Genomic DNA, 21,825 nt, shown 5'->3' on the forward strand with positions numbered 1-21,825 from the left:
CATTTACACATGGTACAAAGTGAGTTTCCACATACTTGATGTGAAAACGGGCTCAGGCTGTCAATGAAAGCTCTTAATATGCATTGAAGCCTCAGAAGATCATGCAAGGTTACAGCACCAGAGCAGAATCTGAGCATGCCTGAAGTGAACTGATGTACCTCTCAAATCTCCCACATCTGCTTCAGTACATCAAAAGTAGTCGGAAGAAGCAGTTGCATCTGAGCATAAAATAAAAATGCAATTTTGAAGTTTTTACAGTAGGGTCTATCTGCTTGCACATAAAATGATCATTAGATTTAGTTACTGCTACACAATGGCTTGGGTGATCGTTTGTCCCTTTTTTTACTGATCCTGTATTTTGTGTGCTTACCAGTTAAAAGGCAGTTCTGGGACAGAAAAATCAGCTCCACATTGCCCCCTAAAACAATCATGCTTGGTATCAACCAAGCACCAGCTCTAGCATGAGAACCATCACCACTTTTGTGGAAAAGGTGTATTAGATGAGAAATATCCAGCTCTTCTTTCCTTTTCGCTCTGTTTTTCTGTAATAAAACCTCATGGAACTGTCAGTCTAACATATCCAGAAATAAACTTCACCATCTCTTCAGCTTAATGACTGGAGAGCACCAGACCTGGTTATTTATTTGTTTATTTGTTTGTTTATTTTTGGTATACGCAGGATATAAAATTGTTTGGCCAAGGTTGTTTTCTATCTTTCACCGAAATGCCATTTCTAGACATTTTGGAACATTATTTTTGAGTGACTGTGTGAAATGATTTGTCATTCTGAAGTAGAATTCCATCTGGTTTGTTCATTACTTGATTTATGCGTTTGTTCATTCATCATTTCATTCAGCATATCACCAGGGCTGCAGACAAAAGGTCAGCCTCTCAAAGAATATGGTAAATATTGTATTAATATCATCAGAGATTCGTCTGATGTATTTGTAGTATTTTTTAAATATTTATTTATTTATTTATTCATTTTTTGAATGTTTATTTATAAATTTTTTTTTAAAGTATTTCTATTTGGCTTTATTTTTATTTTATTTCAGTTTTAGGGTTGACAGGTTTGGTTCAATTTAAAAGAACTCTGGTGCAATTTCTCTAATAATGAGGTTTGTTTGATGCAGTTTATTATATTAAATGTGAATGTTGCCTTTGGAACCTTGTTGGGCACCAAACAAATGGACCGGAATGCCCTGACTTCCAAACAAACTCTGGTGGGGTTTGACTTGTATATGTACGCAACACGAACCAAAGAATCCAAAAACAGGAAGTGGTGTCACAAGATGTGACCCTAAAAAGGACAAAATAATCAGGCATACCCGGTTCTTCACATAGGACACTTATTTTATAAGCTTTTTGTGGTTTATAAGCTGGTAAAAATACCGTATTACCATACAACGAGCACATGGCATTGTTTTGATTTTCGGTAAATTTGCATCATAAAAGCTATATTCATCATAAAAGCTGTCCAATCAGGTTCACTGTTAAAAATGACAGTGTGAACGCTTAGCAAACTAGGACTAAATGTATCATTTTCTTTTTCTTTTTTTTTTGATCTGGACCAAAAGAACTAAGAGAATGGAACTACCAGTGTAAACACCCTTTGTTTTAATAATTTTACTACTTCAATTTAAACATATTCAGTTAGTTGCCAAGACAATGTTTCTAATTTTCATTCTTTTTTTTTAACTTGTTCATTTAAAAATTATATTTTGTTTTATTTTAACTTTAGATTTTAATTAATGAAAATGATCCTCAACTTTTTTAGTTAACAATGACACCGTTTCTGTATATTTACCATGATTTACATCATATTCACATTATGTCCATTTTGCTGTTTCTCTGTAAATGGGAGAAAGAGTCTAATATCCTCTCTTCTATAACATCATTGAAGACAGATCTATAGCAGAAATGTGCTAGCCAAGATGATGTCTGTGGAAGCAGTGACAGAAAGGGTATTCAGAAGGTATTCCTGACACTTCCTGAATGAATATCCCTCACATGAGAATTATATTCTCCCCCTCACACTGTTCCAAATTTACTGCACCTGATAGAATCTGAAAATATCTCGCCTTCAGATCCAATGCAGAATAGAAATGTTCATGCAACTTTTACTATGAAAACTTATACAGACGTTACAAATCTATAAAATAAGTAACGTGCACATCTGAATTTGGCGATATTCACTGCATATTATGGAATAACGTTAATTGGTTCAGTGATATATTTCATTTAAAATTAAGTCCTACTAATTGTACTGTATGTGTTCCAGAGTTGTAACTTAATAACTGCAAATCTTTCTGTAAAGTAAACACTGTTCATTGGCACATCAGGCACATGTCCATGTTTTGTACCAAAGGCAGTATAACTCAGTTTAGGAGCTTTCCTATGCCATATGACAGATGTGTCCTCTGAGCATGTTGCTGCCTCATATCACTGGAACAAGGTTAGAATTCATTCCTCACCCTGTCTTCCCTCCCCCAGCAGTGCATCCATCAGAACAACATGATGAAGCCCCATTTTGCTTCCAACATGTGACTGAAAACAGTCTCCTCTGGGAAAGACTTTTTAAAGACAACAAATTCTGAAATTTAACTCAAACATGAGGTTTAAAACGGAAAACCTTATTAGGTTATGAACTGTATGCAGCGAGTTTGGACGCTTTGAAAGCCCTATGTTTGACTGACTGGAGCATTAGGAGGTTGATAGATGCATAAATAATGTTTGAATGGCTTTGGAGAACACTGCTGCTCTGGGGGAAAGGGAATCCCAGAGGCTGCAGCACGCTCTAGAGGCTCACCATCAAGATACTGTTGTATGAAGTGTTGCATAGATAAGTACACATTAAAAAAAATGCCATATTGTGTCAGAAGTCAGAGGCAGGGGAGATTCTAGTGCCAGTTTGATATTCAGTGCTTAACCCAGACCTCTGTGTATGTGTATCAGGCATCCTTTGAAGTGGAATGTTAGAATATGATAAACTCTTTAAAAATATATTGAAATATTATCAGTGAGGAGTCACATTTTTTTTAAGTAAATCTGTCAATATTACTGGAGCTAAAAATAAAAGGTCCCACTAACACTTTTGAGAACATTTGACCTGGCATGGAAACTAAAAAACAGAAGACTGTAGAGAAATGTAACATAAAACAGCTTTCTACTGCTTCACAGCAATCCTGGATTGCATAGATGTTGGTGTTAAAAGAAAATGACACATTTAATGAATGCACATGCTTTAAATGCATTATATGCTGTATATGGCTGTAGGGCCATGACACAGAGGGAAATGCTTTATTGTCCCATATATTTATTGTCCCAATAAAGTCTCTTATAATTAACTGATGACTCTGAGCAATTTCATTGCAATCAGAAAAAAACATTTGCATTTGTCAGAGTAATGGATATTAAAGTTCCTTCACAATCACACCCGGGGTAAATGTGGGGTGAGGTAAGCTTGTTTATATATAGATACAAGTTTCCACAGTAAGGGTGTCCTTGTACACATTCAGATAGTCTAAATATAGATCTTCATTTACAAAGAACAATACTGAGAATATAATAGGGAAACTTACTATACACAGATATAATTCCAGTCTAGTTCACTCACAGATTATATATAGCATGCATCCATGTAGATAAGACTTAAAGGGACAGTTCACCCAAAAATCTGTCATCATTTACTTAACCTTGTGTCATTCCAAACCTGCATGACTTGTAGAACCTGGAAATGCTGGAAATAATGTTCTTTTAAATTAGGGGTGCGCCGATCCGTTATTCAGTATCGGTATCGCTCCGATACTGGCATTTTCTGCTGGATCGAGTATCGGTCAGACGAGGCCGATCCAAATCCGATATTGTGCGTATACTATTCTGTGTTTATTAAGCCCCACGAAAGCCACAAAAAAACATTATAAAGCACAATAAAGTTTTCGCGTATTTAGACTTGTGCCGGTATTCGGTAATGCGATATATCACGGTAATGAATATGCACGGTTCGTGGGCGAGGTGATGAATATTTACCTAAGTCAAGTTCACATAACTCTTCGCTCCGCTGCGGCTGTCTGTCATCCTCCATTCAGTGTTAGGATAGGACAATATTTGGCCAAGATACAACTATTTGAAAATCTGGAATCTGAGGGTATAAAAAAATTCAAATACAGAGAAAATCGCCTTTAAAGTTGTCCAAATTATGTTCTTAGCAATGTATATTACTAATCGAAATTTATGTTTTGATATATTTATAGTAGGAAATTTACTAAATATCTTCATTAAAACTGATCTTTACTTAATATCCTAATGATTTTTGGCATCCACTAAATAATGTTTTTTTTTTCACTAAAAGTTTAGATTTTATAAAATTAGATTTGATAAAACTCATGATTTTTCTAGAGTAACTTTTCCTACCGAATTGTCCACTAACCTAGTTTATAATAGCATTTTTGTCATAGATTATGGTTATATTTTTTTTCGTTTGTTATTTTTCTTTATAATGAAGTTGTCTATATTTAGTAGATTGTGTGTAACACACAAAAGAGTGACAATCAGGTCAACACGCATTGAGGTATAGAAATTCTACACTGATTAAAAAAAAAAAAACTGCACTGGTATCGGATCGATATCGGTACCGGCAGATACTCAGAATTTTTGGTATCGGATCAGGATCGGTTCGGAAAAAGTGGTATCGAGCCAGCCCTATTTTAAATGTCTATATGATCTTAGTGGGCTCCAGTATGTGAAATTAACAATATTTAATTATTGATTCTATTATCCATGATTGGATAGATGGAATTCTAGACATTGACTGTAACATCCAAAACATCCGAAAGAAAATACATTTCTGAAGAAACAAGACTCATTTGCATAGACTGTGTATTTTAAATCATTTATTTCAAAATCAACAGTTTTGGGATGTGATATTTGAGTGATGCATATAGCATATACTGTTATATAAAACTGTAACTTGTTGGTTATGCTAAATTATACTCCCCTAAATGTAAAAGAGAGTTTGTACAAGACCCTGTAACACAGTTTGTAGATCGGGAAGAAGGAGGCGGGAACCGGTGAACATTTAAACAAAACTTGAATAATAAAATAAACACAAAATAGCGCGACAGCCCCTTGCGGACGACTGTCGCGCACAAACAGAACCAAAACACAAAATAAAGTCCAGGCCTGGTCCTCTCTCGTCCAACACTGTCGTCACTCCTCCTTTTATCCATCCGGAGCTCCTCCGTGGGACTCGAGACCGGTGAGTGGCGCAGGTGTCACGCATTAGACACACTCCACCGGCCTCGCTCCGTTCCCACGGCTCTCGGCCCCGCCCCTCTCGCCCCTGAATTTTTAAAGCCTTTCGATTAGTCTTATGTCAAAATGTATTAGTCAAATATTTCATTCCACAGAGATGTGGCCTGTAAAGCTAATTACATTTATAGAAGAAAACTATGCATTAGGGAGATGCATTTTACATAATTTTGTTTGGCAATAGCAAAAGGATATTAACAGCACGAGAGTGCTCGCTTATGAAAGAAGCTAAAAAGTGTGAAAGTAGAGTCAAGATCAATACATTATTTCTGTGTCTTCTGTGTCATCCGAACCTAGATTGGGAGACAGGCACTAATTTAAATTCGTGCCAGAGCCTGGTGATGCTACCATTAATTCCTGATAAGAAAGGACCGTTGTACTGCTTTCCTTAATCTTTGACTGATGCTTCTGCACGATCAATATCCTTTCTTTCTCTATTTCCCTTTTTCTTTGCTTTTTTCACTTGAAGATTGATCGTTCAGAGTTGTGAGCTGTTTACGCTCACTCCTCAACGCTCATTATTGTCGCAATTAGGATGTCTTCTGGGACTAAGGTGGGGGTGGATGAGTGGGGGGCCGACATTAAAATCCACTGACCCCCCTGACGTTCTCATCTAGTCCGGGTTGTTCAGTGAAGCAGCCTTTGACGGAAACTTATTGTGGTCAAGGGGCAAGAAAGCATCTCAAACAAGTGGATTAAGTGAGAGAGAGCGCAAGCGAGGGGGGACGCGTGTGTATACATACGCATGTGTGTGTGTGTGAGAGAGAGAGAGAGAGAGAGAGAGAGAGCAGGAGACGGAGAGAGAAAGCGAGAGGACGAGAGCGTGGGGGGTGTTTGAGTTGCTGCTGCTTGTGCCGGTGAAGAGGAAATAATCACAGTGTTGCTTCCTCATGAATTATTAAGAAGCCCCCCCAGCCTCTTTTAGCTTGAGTCAAAATGCTGCATTTTCCTCTGTGGCTATAAAGCAAAAAGGAGATTTGTTGTATGTTTTTTGTTGTTGTTGTTTTTTGTTTTCCTAGGTGTATCACAGCTGGTAAGCAGGATTCGTAAGCGTACCGAACAAGTGCTCAGATGAGCAGTCCGAGCGCAGCACCAGGAGCATCAGCACCGAAGAGCTGGAACTGAGAGACAGAAGCAGTTCCCTCCACTGCACACGACAGCAGCGGCCACTCTCGCTCTGCATGCTTTTTTTCCCTTCCGTTCTTTCTGGAGTTGAGATCTTGTTCGTCAGAGCAACGGGACTTAGTGGATACTGGGGCTCCGAGCTGTTATCCAAGCATCCCAAACGCAGACCTGGCTGCCCACATGCCGATCGAATTTGTTTGCAAAATCAAATTTGCAGAGGAGGATGAGAAGCAGAAAGGCAACCAGGATGGGGACAAGGAGAGCCTGATCGAAGAGAGCTGCAGTCCCCCAACCAAGGACCTGGCCGGCTTCGCCAATGCCTGCTCGCTCCATGGGATTAACCACATCTTTGTGTCGGGCCGGCTGGGTGTCAGACAGACCCTCTGGGCTCTCGCATTGCTGGTGTCCCTAGCTCTCTTTCTATACCAGGCGGCAAAGTGTGCCATCTCCTACCTGGAGCATCCTCACGTCACGGCGTTGAACGAGGAGGCCACCCCGGAGATGGTGTTCCCCGCCGTGACCATCTGCAACATCAACCGTTTCCGCTTTTCCGCTCTTACCGACGCCGACATCTACCACCTGGCCAACCTGACCGGCTTGCCCCCCAAAAACAAGGACGGCCACAAGCCCACCGATTTGGAGTATCCGGCGCCGGACATGCAGGACATCTTCAACCGGACGGGTCACCAGCTGGAAGAGATGCTGAAGAGCTGCAACTTCAGTGGGCAGAACTGCTCAGCCGAAGACTTTACAGTGGTAAGCTCGAGAAAAGTTTCTGTTATCGGCTTGCAACTTTTGCTTCAGAAAGTTAACTTTAGAGAAAAAGTTAATGGCAAAAACTACGTAGGGCCATTTATTATTAGAATCGAGAACATGGTGGAGGTGTAAAGAGCAATAACTGTCCAAAATCCTGTATCGGAACTGCTGGAATAGTGTGTTTATTTGCACTGTAGAAGCGAATGTTCTGTTTTCAGATGAAACTGAGGAGTCTGCAGGTGTTGCAAACTAATTCAATTTATTATTACAAGGGAAACACTTTCTGTTAGTGGTGAGGTGGATAGATATGCTTTCTTCTCTGGTTTCCCCTGTAGTGACTATTCATTTGGACATAGTCTTTGTAAATAGGGCACAGACGTGGCTCACTATCCTCGTTGTGTTCACAGGAGAGGTCCTGTTTCTCTGTACTCATGATTTCTTATAATATACCGACAGCAGCAGGGGATTCAGCTATTCTCCTCAAGGGAGAAGAGCAGGGTGCATTTTTATATTTACTTTTCTGTTGTTTGATACCGCCACCAGTGTCAGCTGCTAAAAGAGTGCATGGCAACAATACTGATTTGTAAAAACTCTCACTCACTTTTTATACCACCTTTGCCAAGAGTGAAGTTTTCTCAGTGTTGTATTTCAAACCTGTCACTGTTGGAAGTCTGAAATCATACATGATTTTTGCATTAGCTAAATTGGTTAAAACGAATAAAACAAATTCCATAAGCTGACCAAGTCCATTCCAGAAGGTCTTATATGTGTCCATCATGACATATTTATTGAAGTTATGGATATGGCTTGGATATGGCAGAATGGATATGGCTTTGGTAATGGCAAAGAACATTTGTCAAGTCTTAATAGGATGTGTTGGACATACATACCTTCCTGAGATGGACACATTCTCCATCTTGATAACATGGAGCGACCCTTTGATGTAGTGTAGAGTTTTAGTCTTCTGCTCTACTCAAGGTAGATACATATGTTTGATCCTAAGTAGCATTCATGTGATACAAGAAATTTGAAGTGACGGCTGAGACTCTCTCGGCTTCTCTCTTCCACTCCTACTTTCTTTCACCCCTTCTTTACGGTCTCTCTCCCCGTTGGCCACAGCAGGGAAAATGCCACACTTCTGCAGAAAGATAAAAGCAAAGCTGAGAAGAGAAGAGAAAACGGTAGAAGTTGTGACAGCCAAATATGAAATGTTGTCCTCACAGTTGTTTGTGCTTGCAGTTTGTTCAAGAATTCAAAGATGAATTCAAGAGGCACAGGTTATCTGCATCAGACATTAAAAGACAATTTACTCCCCTCATGTCGTTCCAAACCTGTGTGACTTACTTTCTTCTGTGGTACCCAGTTGGAGAAATTCTGAAAAATGTATTTCAGTGTAACAACATTGAATTGGGACTAGAGCTTTTGAGCTTCAAAAAGAATGCAAAAGCACCATGAAAGTGTCATACAAGTAGTCTGTATGACTTGTGGAGCCACAAAATAGCTGTGTGACAAATGAAAAGACCAAAATTACGTTTTTTTTTTATTATTAAATTCATCTGCCTTTGATCTCTTTAACACGTTCTTAGGAGGTAACGAGAGAAGGAACAATGTCTGATTCACAAGTGATATATTTACATTGAATCAGTTGATATGATCTGAGTGATTCATTCACAAACCAGGTAAGATTTGGTTCTTGTGATGCACCGTTTCATTAGCAGTGGTTAAAGGTCACATATTTTACACCTTTCTGGAGTTTAATTTTAGGTTTTGATGTCCTTAAGAATATATATTTGCGGTATAAGTACCAAAAACCATCTCAATATATTTGTACAGCTCCTTTCTCAGGAGCTCTGCTCAGAACAGGTCGATTTTGGCCTGTCTAATTAATATTCACGAGCCTCTTGTCTGATTGGCCTGTTGTTTTCTGAGTGACGCACGGCCAGGCCAACCACAGATAACTAGGGTCAGCCGACGTCACAGCGCTAGCTGGAGGCAGCAAAACAAAGGGGAAACTGGAGGCGGCCCATTCAAACCAGCGCAGGTTCGGCTACATAAGGAGCTTAAAATATCATCTTGTTGTGATGTTGGGTGCCAGAATCAACGTAATACAGCCTCAAATTAGAAATTTGATCGCATATCTGCTGCCACTGCCAGACAAAAAAACGACAACAGCTGTGGTTAAACGCGATAAAAGAGCAGACTGGACAGAAACGATTGTCAAAAATGCTCACATTTGCAGCCCACACTTCTTATCAGAAAAGGTTCAATAAAGTATTGTCTTTTGTTGTTATGGGCACGTCTACAGATATTAACTGCTTTTGGAGGAAATTAAATTTTGCTGTTAAATTACTCACCCTGAGGCCATCCAAGATGTAGGTAACTTTTTTTTTTCTATAAAACAGTTAAGAAGATTTTTAGCTGAAACCGTGGTCCTTGGTGATTCATAAAATGCAAGTCAGTGGCTACTGGCACTTGACAGTCAAAAAGAGCATATACAGGCATCACAAAATTAATACCCATGGCTCCTGACGATATATTGAAGTCTTATGGAGTGAAACGATTGGTATTTGCAAGAAACTGAAAATTATTTACAACATTGTTACAGACCACGGTTTCAGCTAAAAATCATCTTTACTATGGTTACATAGCAACAGTTACATAATGCACTATTTGTACTACCTTTATGATACTTTTATGGTGCTTTTGCATCACTTCCATCAGTGCCTAAGTTCCCATTCATCGTAACTTCATAAAAAAACTGCAGTACATTTCTCCATTTGTGCATTACTGCAGAAAGAAAGTCATACAGGTTTGGAACAACATGAAGGAGAGTAAATGAGGACAGAATTTTATATACTGTATACATACATGTATATATAAATTTTAAGTGAACTGTTCCTTTAATAAGTATTTGTTTCGGAAGATGCGATGGGCTATCCCATGTCAGCACGGGCCTCTCACCAGCCACAGAAGGACTTCTTTATGAATTAATCTGCTTAAAGTTCCATGCTCCACCGTTCTCTTCCATCAGCCCTGTGATCTATGTCTGAGAGGCTGTCAGTTAGATTAGTTACAGGCATCTTGCTGTCTCCACGCATGACGAGACACTTCCTCCATCCCACTGGCTGCGCAACACGGACAGAAAAACAAGGAGCAATTTTTGAGAAGCGTCTCTTTAGCCTCTCCAGTGTGACTAGATTGCAGATGTAAGAGTAAACGGGATCACTGCGACTATCCCGGAAGCTTCGTATTAACAGCAGACCGGCTGATATTTTTAGTATAAAGTGTAAGAGATGACCTTAGCTGTGCTTGCTGGCCTCTGGGTGCGTGCGGATTACTAGCCTGAGGAAAAGAGCACACGGCGTGTTCGTGTCTAGCCTATTCCAGATGCTGCGTTTATTTAATGACTGCATCAGCAGGGAAAGCGGTATATTTTCGATCAATCACATCCCTGGCATTTAGCCCCACTACTTGGTTTCAGCAATTGCACTCGTAATATGAGCTGTTCATTTGTCATTCCCACGCCCCAATGTCCTAGAGCTCTTCCCGTTCAGAAACCATGCAACAATAATCATTATATCAAAAGAACAGAGGTACTTTCAAATGTCTGCATCATAGATCATCACACTGTTTTATCATCAAACAAAAGGGCAAAAAAATCAAAGGCAAAATTTTCAAATTGGGTGTGCATATTAATTTCATATTCGTTCGTTGCTAAGCACAAATGTTTAATTTATGGTCTTTGATTTATGCTGATGTTAATAAAAATAGCATTTCCATTTTGCCTGATAGATGTAAATGACTTATATAACCGCTTTCAATTTAATGTAGCATTTTGTCTCACTTGTGAATATAAGAATTTCCTCTTCCTAGAAAGCTTATTGCAAAAGACATGCAGGACATGTATTTAAAATTGTATGAACAGCAGTCTAGAGTGTTCATGAAATCTGTGTTTATTTTAAATGAGTAGGTCTTTGAATTACTGACATTGTCAAAGGTTAAAAGGGGTACTAGTCATATTTAAAGGTGGGGCTGGGCAATCAATTGTATTTTCACCGTGATCACCATTTCTGCTTCTTTCGATTAATTAAGTCATCTACGATATTGGCACACTGGGATTTTTTTCTATTGACATTTCTGTTAGCTTGCATTGGTAACAAGAATCCACCAGATTTCATGCATGGGGTTGCCAGATGCCAGAGTTTAAATCCCCTAAATAAAGATTTTCTCTTAAATAGACACATTTTCTGCACAGCTCTACAAAAAAGTGCTGATGATCTGAAAACTCAGCTGGAGTTTAGCGATCTCAGTTGCGATATTGCGAAAGTGTAATACAGCAAGTGTGTCTTCATTGACGACCATTGTTTGCCATTTTTTAAATCTGTGAGCAAATCTTCTCAGTGACAAACTGTCATAAATCCAAGAATATCGATGGTACTGTTAGCAATTATGGTTGCTGAATAAATATACTTATGCAACCTCTGTGCTACAATACTTTTTACTTTTTTTAATAGAAAAACACTAACATAATTTGGAATTATTGGAATTGTACGGAAAATGTACGGAAATTGTACGGGAAATGTACGGAAATTGTACGGGAAATGTACGGAAAAATCTATTTAAGACGTAATAAAACAGACGATGAACACTATTAACAGCAATTATTATATGATGCAATCAAACTTATAGCAAAATGTGGTAGTTCTGTATGTTGTTTCAGGGTTGGCATCATCTGAGGTCCTCTGAGGGGTTGGCATCATCTCTTCTCAGGTGTTCTGGATCCAGACTGAAGCTTGTGTAAATCATACATCCCGTGGCAAAAACAGATTTTAGACATAAAAGGAAGATTTGAGATGGGTCTGTAATTTGCCAGTTCACTAGGTGAATACTAAATACTGTCTTAATAAAATAATAGACATGCAAAAAGGTTTCTGTGAGAGTTAGATTTAGGATTGGGGGGGGGATAGAAAATATTATTAGTTTAGTATAAAACAATAGAAGTCATTGGAAAGTCCTCATCATGATAGAAAAACACTTTCCGCCTGCATGTTTGTACGTGTGTGTGATTTGCAGCATTATTTGCTTTCTGTTCCCCTCGACATGGGGTATAATTAAAACACTCAGCTGTTATTGACTCATGATAATTGCTCACAATAGATATCATAATAAGATGTTTAGACATAATTGAATATAAATAGCTGTGCTTCAATTTTCCTTTCCACCTAACAGTCAACTCCTGGTGGTGAAGGGGATTGTGAGTGGTTTAGCTCAGTCCAGCACGTACATGGAGGTTCTTTTAGCCTGCTCCACTGTGTGTGTGTTTGCTCTCCCGCTTGCTCTGTTTGCAGATGCATTTTCCGATTTAGTTTTAAGCAAGGACACATCCCCTGTGCATATATTCCTATGGATAACTGAGTGACACTGACCTAGATTGATCTAAAGTCCAGGGTGAGGACAGGCATTATTAAAGGGCCACTGTTGGCATTTGTCATGTCAGTCTGGAACAGAAGTGTTGAGAGGTACATGCTTTAATAGATTTAAAAGAACTGAATATGTGAGTGAACAACTCCTGGGGTATGGTGACATGCTTTTAATAAAACAAGCCACTTCAGAGTTTTCAAAATGTCAGGTATCTTGTCTGCATTTTGCAGCATTGCTGCTTCATTATGGAGTACATTTCTTCAAATATCATCTTACTGTCCTGTTGTTAGTGCTGTGTGACCTATAGTTGTTAGCACATATGCTCCAGACCAAAGGGTCAAGGTTTAGCTGGTTAGCATGTGTGTGTGGGTAGATGCCACGACTAGCGTCCACCATCTGGAAGCAAAAAGCATCTTTTCTCCATTGACCGTCATTTAAAAGGACTTGTTGATTCTCATAATTTATTTATTAATCAAAATACATTTAAAGAAATATTTTTTTTGTAGAAATGATATGTAAATATAAATACAACTAGCATTCAAAATTTGGGGGTTGATAAGAGTTTTATTTGAATAAAAATTAAGTAAAATAGTAATATTTGAACAATTTAAAGAAACTGTTTTGTATTTGAATATATTTTAAAATGTTTTTTTTTTCTTGTGATCTTCAGGATCACATGATCCTTCAGAAATCAGTCTTATATGCTGATTTGGTTCACAAGAAACATTTATTATTATTAATGTTGAACACAGGTGCTGCTTAACCATAACCTTGTTACACTTGTGGTGGTCAAAACTGAGATTGAAACCAAGTTTAGGTGATAATAGCTATAGCTTATTAGGAGATTTATGAGCAATTTTTAAAAGGCTGGTCATTTTTGACCAGGAACACCAAATTCAAAAAGGATGTCATTATTTCTTATTTGAAACAGAATTATTTTGTAACATTAAAATATCTTTGCTGTTGATTTTGCTCAATTTAATGTGTCCTTGTTGAATAAAAGTATTAATTCCTTAAAAAATACTTACTGACCCTAAGTTAGTAAAATGAATTTATATTAATTCACAAATATTATATTATATTACAGTAGTTATTTTTGGAGGGCTCTTAAAAGTGTGAAATTGACTTTTTTTCCTGCTGCGTTTCCTATTACAGTTCAGGACGGTTGCTATTGAAATGTTTCAGAGTTTGGCCGATTTTAAAAGGCATACTTCTCTGCTTTCAGATGCCAACCGAGCAAGTGTCATTGCTGCATGTTAACAGATAGCTTTTTCTAATATTATAGACCTCCATGCATCAGACACATTGAGCCATGGTGCTCATGTGAGAAACGTGGGTTAAATCCAGCTCACGCCATGCCCTGATCCCACAGTTTCATCTGTCTACTTTACTAAAACATAAAAAAAACAACGATCTTGTTCAGGCGTTGTGCAAAAGTGAAGCATGAGTACAGTAGCTGCAGAAGCAGCCAAAAGTTCTGGAGATGGAGCGGTGTCGAGTCAGCTTGAGGTACGAGACATGTGAGGACTTTTGGCAGTAACAGGTGTTTCACATTGTGTTAGCGAGGAGCTGGCACTCTCCGCTCCTGAGGTAGGATGTCTTTCTCTCCGAGAGCTCTGTGCTGTGTGAGTGACATCAGGTCCCCCTGCGGGCTCAACGTCTGGCTCTTCTCGGCGTTCCCCCCGCTCCTTCTTCTGTCTTCCTGACAGAAACACAGGACTGAGGGAGCGTGAAAGTGACCGCGTTCCCGCGGCTCTGTCCAAACAGCCCATCAATTAGCCGCCCAGTTCCGCTGTCGCAGGTCTCCACAGATTATTGAACCGCTGAACTACTGATACATTAAAATCCTCCGCTCAAAGCCTCAGCCTTCAGCTGCCCGCATAACAGTTTATCTCTCCTTCAGCACGCCTGCTGATGCACGGAGACGCAATTGCATGTGAGAGGCATAGCTGTAAACATACTTATCCTCAAGCCATTCCTGCTTTTAGGGGACGTGGGGACTATTGTGAGTGTTTATGTTTGTGTGAAGGAGACAAGGACAGACGGAGCGAACACACATACACACACACAACCAATCACAGCTGGGCTATTCGAATCCCCGGCAAATAGATCAGCGCTCTTTACGCTAAACACATCAGCAGCGGCATTCCATAAGACAACCCACACCTGAGACTGATCGCTGTATTATGAATGCAGAGGCGGCGTTTCACTCGCTGGGATTTTTTTTTTCCTGTTACCGTTCCTCTCATCATCCTCCGATTTAGCAAGCTGACTACATCCGAAAAGTCTATGGCTCAAGGGATAGCTTTAAACTTGGCGAAAAAAGCAGGGCCCTAATGTTTGGAGGCTGTAAACTCCCTCCAGAGTCCACAGAGACATTAGTTCCCACTTACATTTGTCTCTTTCTGACAAGCTGTCCGGCGAGCTGTTGGAACGAGTGTATGTGAGCGAGTGCGCATACGTGCTTCATCATATACTGATAGACTTGGAGGAGAAGATTGATAGTAACCCCTAACTTCGGCTGTTTGCTTCACCCTCCCTCCTAAATCAATATATTCCTCTGTCAGATTGCTTCCCAGGCCCTAGCCCGGCATGACTAATTATCTTGTTCCTCTGGTTTTGGCGGGAAGTCTGCTGTGTTTGATAATGAGGAGAAACCCATCCGTATGGATACATTTGCACTTTTGCGTAGAGCTAAATGCATGCTTACCAATAAAATAAGCTAATGCAGAAAGATGGATATACTCTTTGGCACACTGTTTACATATGCCGCAAGAAATTCTGTTCCAGCTTATTTTTCATTCAGAACTTCCTCTTCCCCGTGGCTTAGAGGCTATAAGAAAGTGATAAGCCCTGAAGAGGAGCACAGCGCTCATCTGTCTTTGGTATCTGACTGGATTTTAATCGGGGTGCACAACGATATTCTGCGGCCAGTTTCTGAGCCACACGTCAAATATGTCGCCACAAATCATAGCTGTTGCTAGGCCTCGTCTAGGAGAGTTTCAGATCCCTGTCATAAATCTCAGCCTCTCTAAAAGACTAAATGTCAGCACACTTTAAATAATTATTATTATGCATTTACATTATGATTTAATTTAGTATATTTAAAAAATATTTGCTATTTTATTTTATTTACCCCCCCCCCAAAAAAATTCAGCACCATCTCAGGAATAAACTACATCATTTCAAAAAATATATATACAACCTTAGTGTAAAAAAAAAACTTTTTCATAAGTACATTTATTTCATACTAAGTATACTTCTATTAACATATTTATTGACATATCACTTAAGGCTTACTGATATAAAATTATAATTCAACCCCCCAAAAAAAATTCAGCACCATCTCAGGAATAAACTACATCATTTCAAAAAATATATATACAACCTTAGTGTAAAAAAAAAACTTTTTCATAAGTACATTTATTTCATACTAAGTATACTTCTATTAACATATTTATTGACATATCACTTAAGGCTTACTGATATAAAATTATAATTCAACTTTATTTTGATTATTTCTTTATTGCACAATGCACATTTCTTAATATTATGCCTAAAATGTGTTTTAATATCACTTAAATAAGGATTGTATGATCTCTGAATAAAATCTTGTCAGTCTTGAAATGCAAGGTATTTAAAGTGTACCTGAAATATACAGTACTTGCAATAGTTTCACTTTTGCAGATTTAAAGGCCCAGTTTCACAGACAGGGTTTAGAGTAAGCCAGGATTAGGCCATAGATCAATTAGAACATTTAAGTAACTTTTATAAATGTGCCTTAGATAAAACACTACTGTACATCTTGAGACAAAACAACAGAACTGACATATTTTAGGATCAGTCAGTGCAAGTTTCTTTTAGTTAATACTTAGCACAAAATACATTTTTGATCAAATAAAGGTTATCTTGGTGGGCATAAGAGACTTCCTTTAAAAACATTATAAAAAACTTACTGACGGCAAACTTTTGAACAGTAGGCCAGGCCTAGTGTGTGTAGAAATTATAACGAAGATAAACAAATGGAGTAAAAAGGTATTGTTCATTGCTATTTAATGATACCCAATGCATTAACTAACTAATGTTAACTAATGTTAAGTGTAAACACATTGTACTTCCAAATATGTTGCCATTACTAAGACTAAAATCCTAAAATCTAACCAGCTACAAATACATGTTCAAAATTCATCAGGCCTTGCGAACGGGCTGGTCTGGGTAATGGATGTGCGTTTCTCCTCTGTCTTCGCTGCCACGGTTTAATTACTGTGTGAAAAAGCAGCATATGCTTAAATATCAAATGAATCGCACAAGTGAAAATCTTTGTTCTGCTTAGTGCATGGAAATGTCATTGCGGAGAGGGTAAGGCAACATTAAAGTGGAAAATAAAAGAACATAAATGTCACTCAGTGTATTCTGGTCTGCGGTCTAGCAGAGCATGAAGGGCTGGCATGTTTGCTTGGTTGGACGATTACCCTGTGCTTTGAATTATGTTGAATGTCACACACTTGGCACTGCCTTTTGCTGATCTTTGGGGTTTGTTTGTACACTTGCACGCATTACGAAGCAGAGTGTATGGTTTCGTAAAATTTGTGTTGATACCCAGAATTCCTTGTACAGACGGGTCCAATACGAATAGCAAATTTAGCATCAGCATCTCCAATTCTCTTTGGATTGCAATGGCAACATGAATTCAGTTTGTTTTTTATTTATATATTTATACAGCTGCTATTATGCTGTGGTCTTCATTAGAATGAAAGTAAATAGAATTGTCAAACTGCTATGAAACTATGAGCACACAATCAACTGTTTATCAAAAATTGCCTGTATACAATGAATCCAAATCTTGCAGTCAAACAAACGGTGAGTATTTTCATCTCGTGCTTGCACAGTGAATCGAAACCTTCCTAGTCAAACAAAGAGCGAATATGTTCATCTCTGTTTTGAGCAACAAACCCCTTTGCTTTAATCCTTCCCTCAGGAGACAAATGCAGAATGCCGCACCTCTTCACCCTCTTTCTCTCTCTCAGCACAGATAGCAGAGCTGAAGGCTCTTCAACACAAGCTTCCACAGGGGAGTGTCATTTTGTTTTTCTTCTGCGAGCAGCAGTGAAATGGATACATTTTGGGGATTAACAAGTTTTAGTTAATTTGCATTCATTTCATTCTTTATGGACTTTCATTGGTCCATTGGTAGAACTGTTTTTATTTTATATTTGATAGGGCTTATGAAAAATTTTCGGGGCCCTTAGCTTGGAAATGCAAACACGTTTGGTGTGGGTATTGTAAACTTAGCTAGATCCATTTGGCTGAAAGTAATCTCCAATAACTCTCTAGTAATTTTATTCAGTATGTTTATTTGTTACAAGTAATAAGCGGCATTGCGTGTGGTAAATGATACTGAAAGTGCTCCTGCGTGACTGTAATTATCTGGCAACAAGCGAGTCTTAACGAGGAGCTTAGAATGGGCCACTTTGGACAACTATCTATAAAGGCCCTAGGCACTCGTAAACACACAAAATGATTCTTTTACACGATTAAAGAGACTCAGCCATTTGGATACAACAAATTGTATATAGTCTATATGTACACGAACCTCCCTATGTGTTTTCCTCCCAGCGGACAATGACGTTCACAGTGAGGTATGCGGTGCATCAGCCAGTCATTCATCTCAAGGTTTCGCCGATGTTGACAAACCACTCGACCTTCAGATGCATGGAAATGTCATCTAATTCATCAAGCTCTGCTTGATTCGCCACCCCTCATTTTCCCATCCAAGTACATTTCGGTTATGAAGTGTCCTGAAGAACACATTAGACTGTAATGAAGCCACTAGAAAGGACAAAATTACTTTGCATCATGCCGCACAGTGAAATGAAGTGATGCAGCATCTATTTATTCAGCTGTGTTCTTTAAAGGCCCATTGTATGAAAATTGCATGACTGTGCATTGGAAATGAACTTGTGGAGCGTAATTGTTTTGTAATTTAGCAGAATAAACAAAGGCGGGAATGGATGCTAACTTTTAAACTTAAACGTAAGTCTTCTTTTATCTTTGCAGCTAAGGTTCATGTTTGCAATTAGGCAAGTTATGAATTCAGTTATTAAAATAAATGGTCGTGTAAAGCACCTTCAGGAGAAATTCGGGCGAGTTCGCAGCAGCCGGCAGGATTTCAGTGTTGATAATCAGGGCGCTGACATACTGAGTGAAATTTTTCTGACACCTTTGGAGCACTAATGGCTGAGGCTGTTTACTACAGTAAGCTGTAGTCACACATGCTGTAGGCTAAAGCTGTTTGTGGTCACAGAACCGGCCAAAACAGAGCCCTGATGTGAACATGTAAATTGTAATTGTGGGTACCTATCCTGTCCCATTTTCTTCTTTTAGCATTCAACCAAGTTTGAAGGACAGGAAGAAAATTTTGCTTTTTTTGTTAGCGAATAGCTTTTATTGTAATACATTTTTACTCCCAGACAGTAGATGTATGTAGCTCAGTCTTCTTTTAAAAAAGGTTTCCCACATTCTCCCTCAGCTCATTCTCAGTTCGGCACCTGTGTGAAGTCTCTTGCTTTTGATGTGAAATTTGCTCTGTGTGATTCAAGGCCATGGCGGACATTTGCAGTATAAGAACTGCTGGCAGCAGCCAGGACCCACTAAACAGCCACCCAATGTTTTTGACACGTTCATAACCGACAGAGGGAACACATTTCAGTGTTCGATATTCAGCTAGACTCTGCTGGACTTTTTTTAGACACCACTTTCTATATACAGTGGCATGAAAAGTAGTAGTATTAAACATTCCCACTAGTGGTCCCAGACTAGTGGGAATGTTTAATACTACTACTTTTCCTTTTAAAGTAGACTTAAAGAAGTCTTTAAAGAAGACTTCCATTCAAAAGTTTGGGGTCAGTATAATTTTTTAATGGTGCCTTATGCTACCAAGGCAGCGTGTAATCATCAAAAATACAGTAATACAGTGATATATTATATGCTTATTAATATTTAGTAAGGTAGTTGTTAAGTGTAGGTATTGGGTAGGATTAGGGATGTTGAACATGGTCATGCAGAATATGTGCTTTACAAGTACTAATAAACAGCCAATATGTTAATAATAGGCATGCTAATAAGCAACTAGTTAATAGTAAGAAATGGTCCCTACATTAAAGTGTTACCAACACTTTTTAATATGCTGCTTAATATTTTTAAGGAAACTATTAAAAACAATGATTTTTTTTTTTATCTTTGATGAATAGAAAGTTTAAAAGAACATTATTTATTATTATATTTTTTAACCAATAACTTTACTGTAACTTTTGAAAAAAAAAATTATAATAATAATGTGTCCTTGCGGAATAAAAGTATTAACTTCTTTTAAAAAACACTGACCCCCCAACTTTTGAACAGAAGTGTATTTTTTAAACAATTACAAATAATAGTACACTTAATCATTTGAGTGAAAATTTCGATTTTATATTTTAATTTTAGTATTTTGAGTATTTGCTGTGCCAACATGCACTCAAGCTGACACAAACATATACTTGAGGTGCTACTTGGACGTTGGTATAATTCTTATGTTTGTTTTGAAAGATATATTCAACTAAACGTATGATAGAAAGTTGGTAAAAATACAGAAAAGAGATATAATTCCAACCTCAACTGGATATTAGAAATGTATTTTCCTACAACCCAGGTTGTGACCTCTTTCAATCATAGTGTTGTCCTTTCACCTGACAGTGCCCCCAAAGATTAATTCTGTTTGTCTTAATGTATGGTAATGAGAAAGTTGTGTGGATTTGATTGTCAATAACTTGAAATACGGCCCTGCTCCCTAAATGCTTGTGCCGTTCAATAACCTATTAAAGTTGAATCACAGATAAGTTGGCGTGCATCAGGAAAGCAATCTGAAATTTGTGCTGACATTGATCCAGCAGGAAAGGACCTGATGGCTCCGATTAACACTTGTGTCCCAGGAGAGGCAGGGAGAGAGAGATGCTGGGCTGTTAATATCGTGTCATGTCCCTGGCTTTCCCCGGCAGAATGAGCTCCGTTTATGAGCTCGATATAAAATGTAAAAGCAAACAATTGCGTCACTCGCCACAGAATTGTACAAGGAATTTGTTCTCGCTTTCTGTAGCAGGAAGCAAAACAAATGGATTGATTTCTGTTTGGTAAGTGTTTCATGCAGAGTACACCTGTTCATTTTAAAATGGGAAATCATTCAAAACAAAAGAAGTCTAGTCCTTGTTAATTAATTTCAAATTAGCTTGGTAATGCCACTCCTGAGAGTTCTGAGATTTTCGTTTGGGTCCACCTTTTAGGGAGCTTTGCATTAATGCTGCTTTCATTTTAGTGGGTTTTGCATTTGTGGCCTCATGAATTTGCCAGAATAGAAGTTTCCCTCATCCGTGTAGCATATTTCCCAAAACACATTTCCAAAATAGCAAAATGTCAATGAGAACTGCAAAACTGCAATGATGCCTCATCCCTCCTTTGTTTTTTCATCCGCGGCCAATGATAAGGGCGTCATTTAGAGTAATACATCTTTTAATGAGGGATAGAACTCTGGCTCATGTTTACAATTGCCCTTGACATTCTCGTTGGGATTAAAGAACAGCTAATGGAGCACCTCAGGAAGGATCCGTTAAGACCAGGAATAAATGTCACAGCTGTTCAGTCACAAATCACGGTGTAATTTTTCCCCTCTCTTTTCTTCCTTCTTGACCTTCATGCCCTGTTCTTGGGAAAATATAGAACATGTTAACATTTCGTTTATATGCATAAGTCCCTTGAATGAAGCCCAGAATCCCATTTGCCAAGTAGAGAGTGAATATGTGTTTTCTGAAGGTAATATTTTAGTACAAACATCATATTCCACAGTGTGAGCCGAGCGGGTTCTTACCATCCAGCCTCGACAGCTAACAAAGAGCAATGCTGAGGAAGGACCTTTGAAACTAAATGCTGCTTATAATTTATAAGCTGTAGTTGAAAGACATTTGTAAGGTAGCAAGCTACACTACAACCCAGTAGTGTATCAGTATTTTTGTCTTGTTTATCAGTTAAAAAAGTGTGAATTTACTTTTAAAAAGCAAAATTCTATATGATATTAAGTAGGGGTGTAACGGTTCACAAAATTCACGGTTCGGTTCGATACGATACAGTGGGGTCACGTTTTCGATATGGGGGGGGGGGGTAATTGGTTACGTCACAATGTTGGGA

General features: G+C 38.5%; 1 protein-coding gene across 2 annotated transcripts in view; it reads left to right on the plus strand.

Moving 5' to 3' along the window:
• Window positions 1–6,222: 6,222 nt before the first annotated feature.
• asic4a (acid-sensing (proton-gated) ion channel family member 4a) overlaps window positions 6,223–21,825 on the plus strand; it is an 85,040-nt gene continuing 69,437 nt past the window's right edge. For both annotated transcript variants that reach the window (XR_001641097.1, XM_016565080.1), the window contains exon 1: window positions 6,223–7,191. Coding sequence is in view for 1 of the 2 variants with exons in the window: in XM_016565080.1 (XP_016420566.1) it covers window positions 6,616–7,191 (576 nt within the window). In the remaining variant the exon portion in view is untranslated. The remainder of the gene's footprint in view (window positions 7,192–21,825) is intronic.

This window comes from Sinocyclocheilus rhinocerous, unplaced genomic scaffold, assembly GCF_001515625.1.
Source record: "Sinocyclocheilus rhinocerous isolate Xijiao unplaced genomic scaffold, SAMN03320098_v1.1 scaffold1473, whole genome shotgun sequence".
NCBI classification, from domain to species: domain Eukaryota; kingdom Metazoa; phylum Chordata; class Actinopteri; order Cypriniformes; family Cyprinidae; genus Sinocyclocheilus; species Sinocyclocheilus rhinocerous.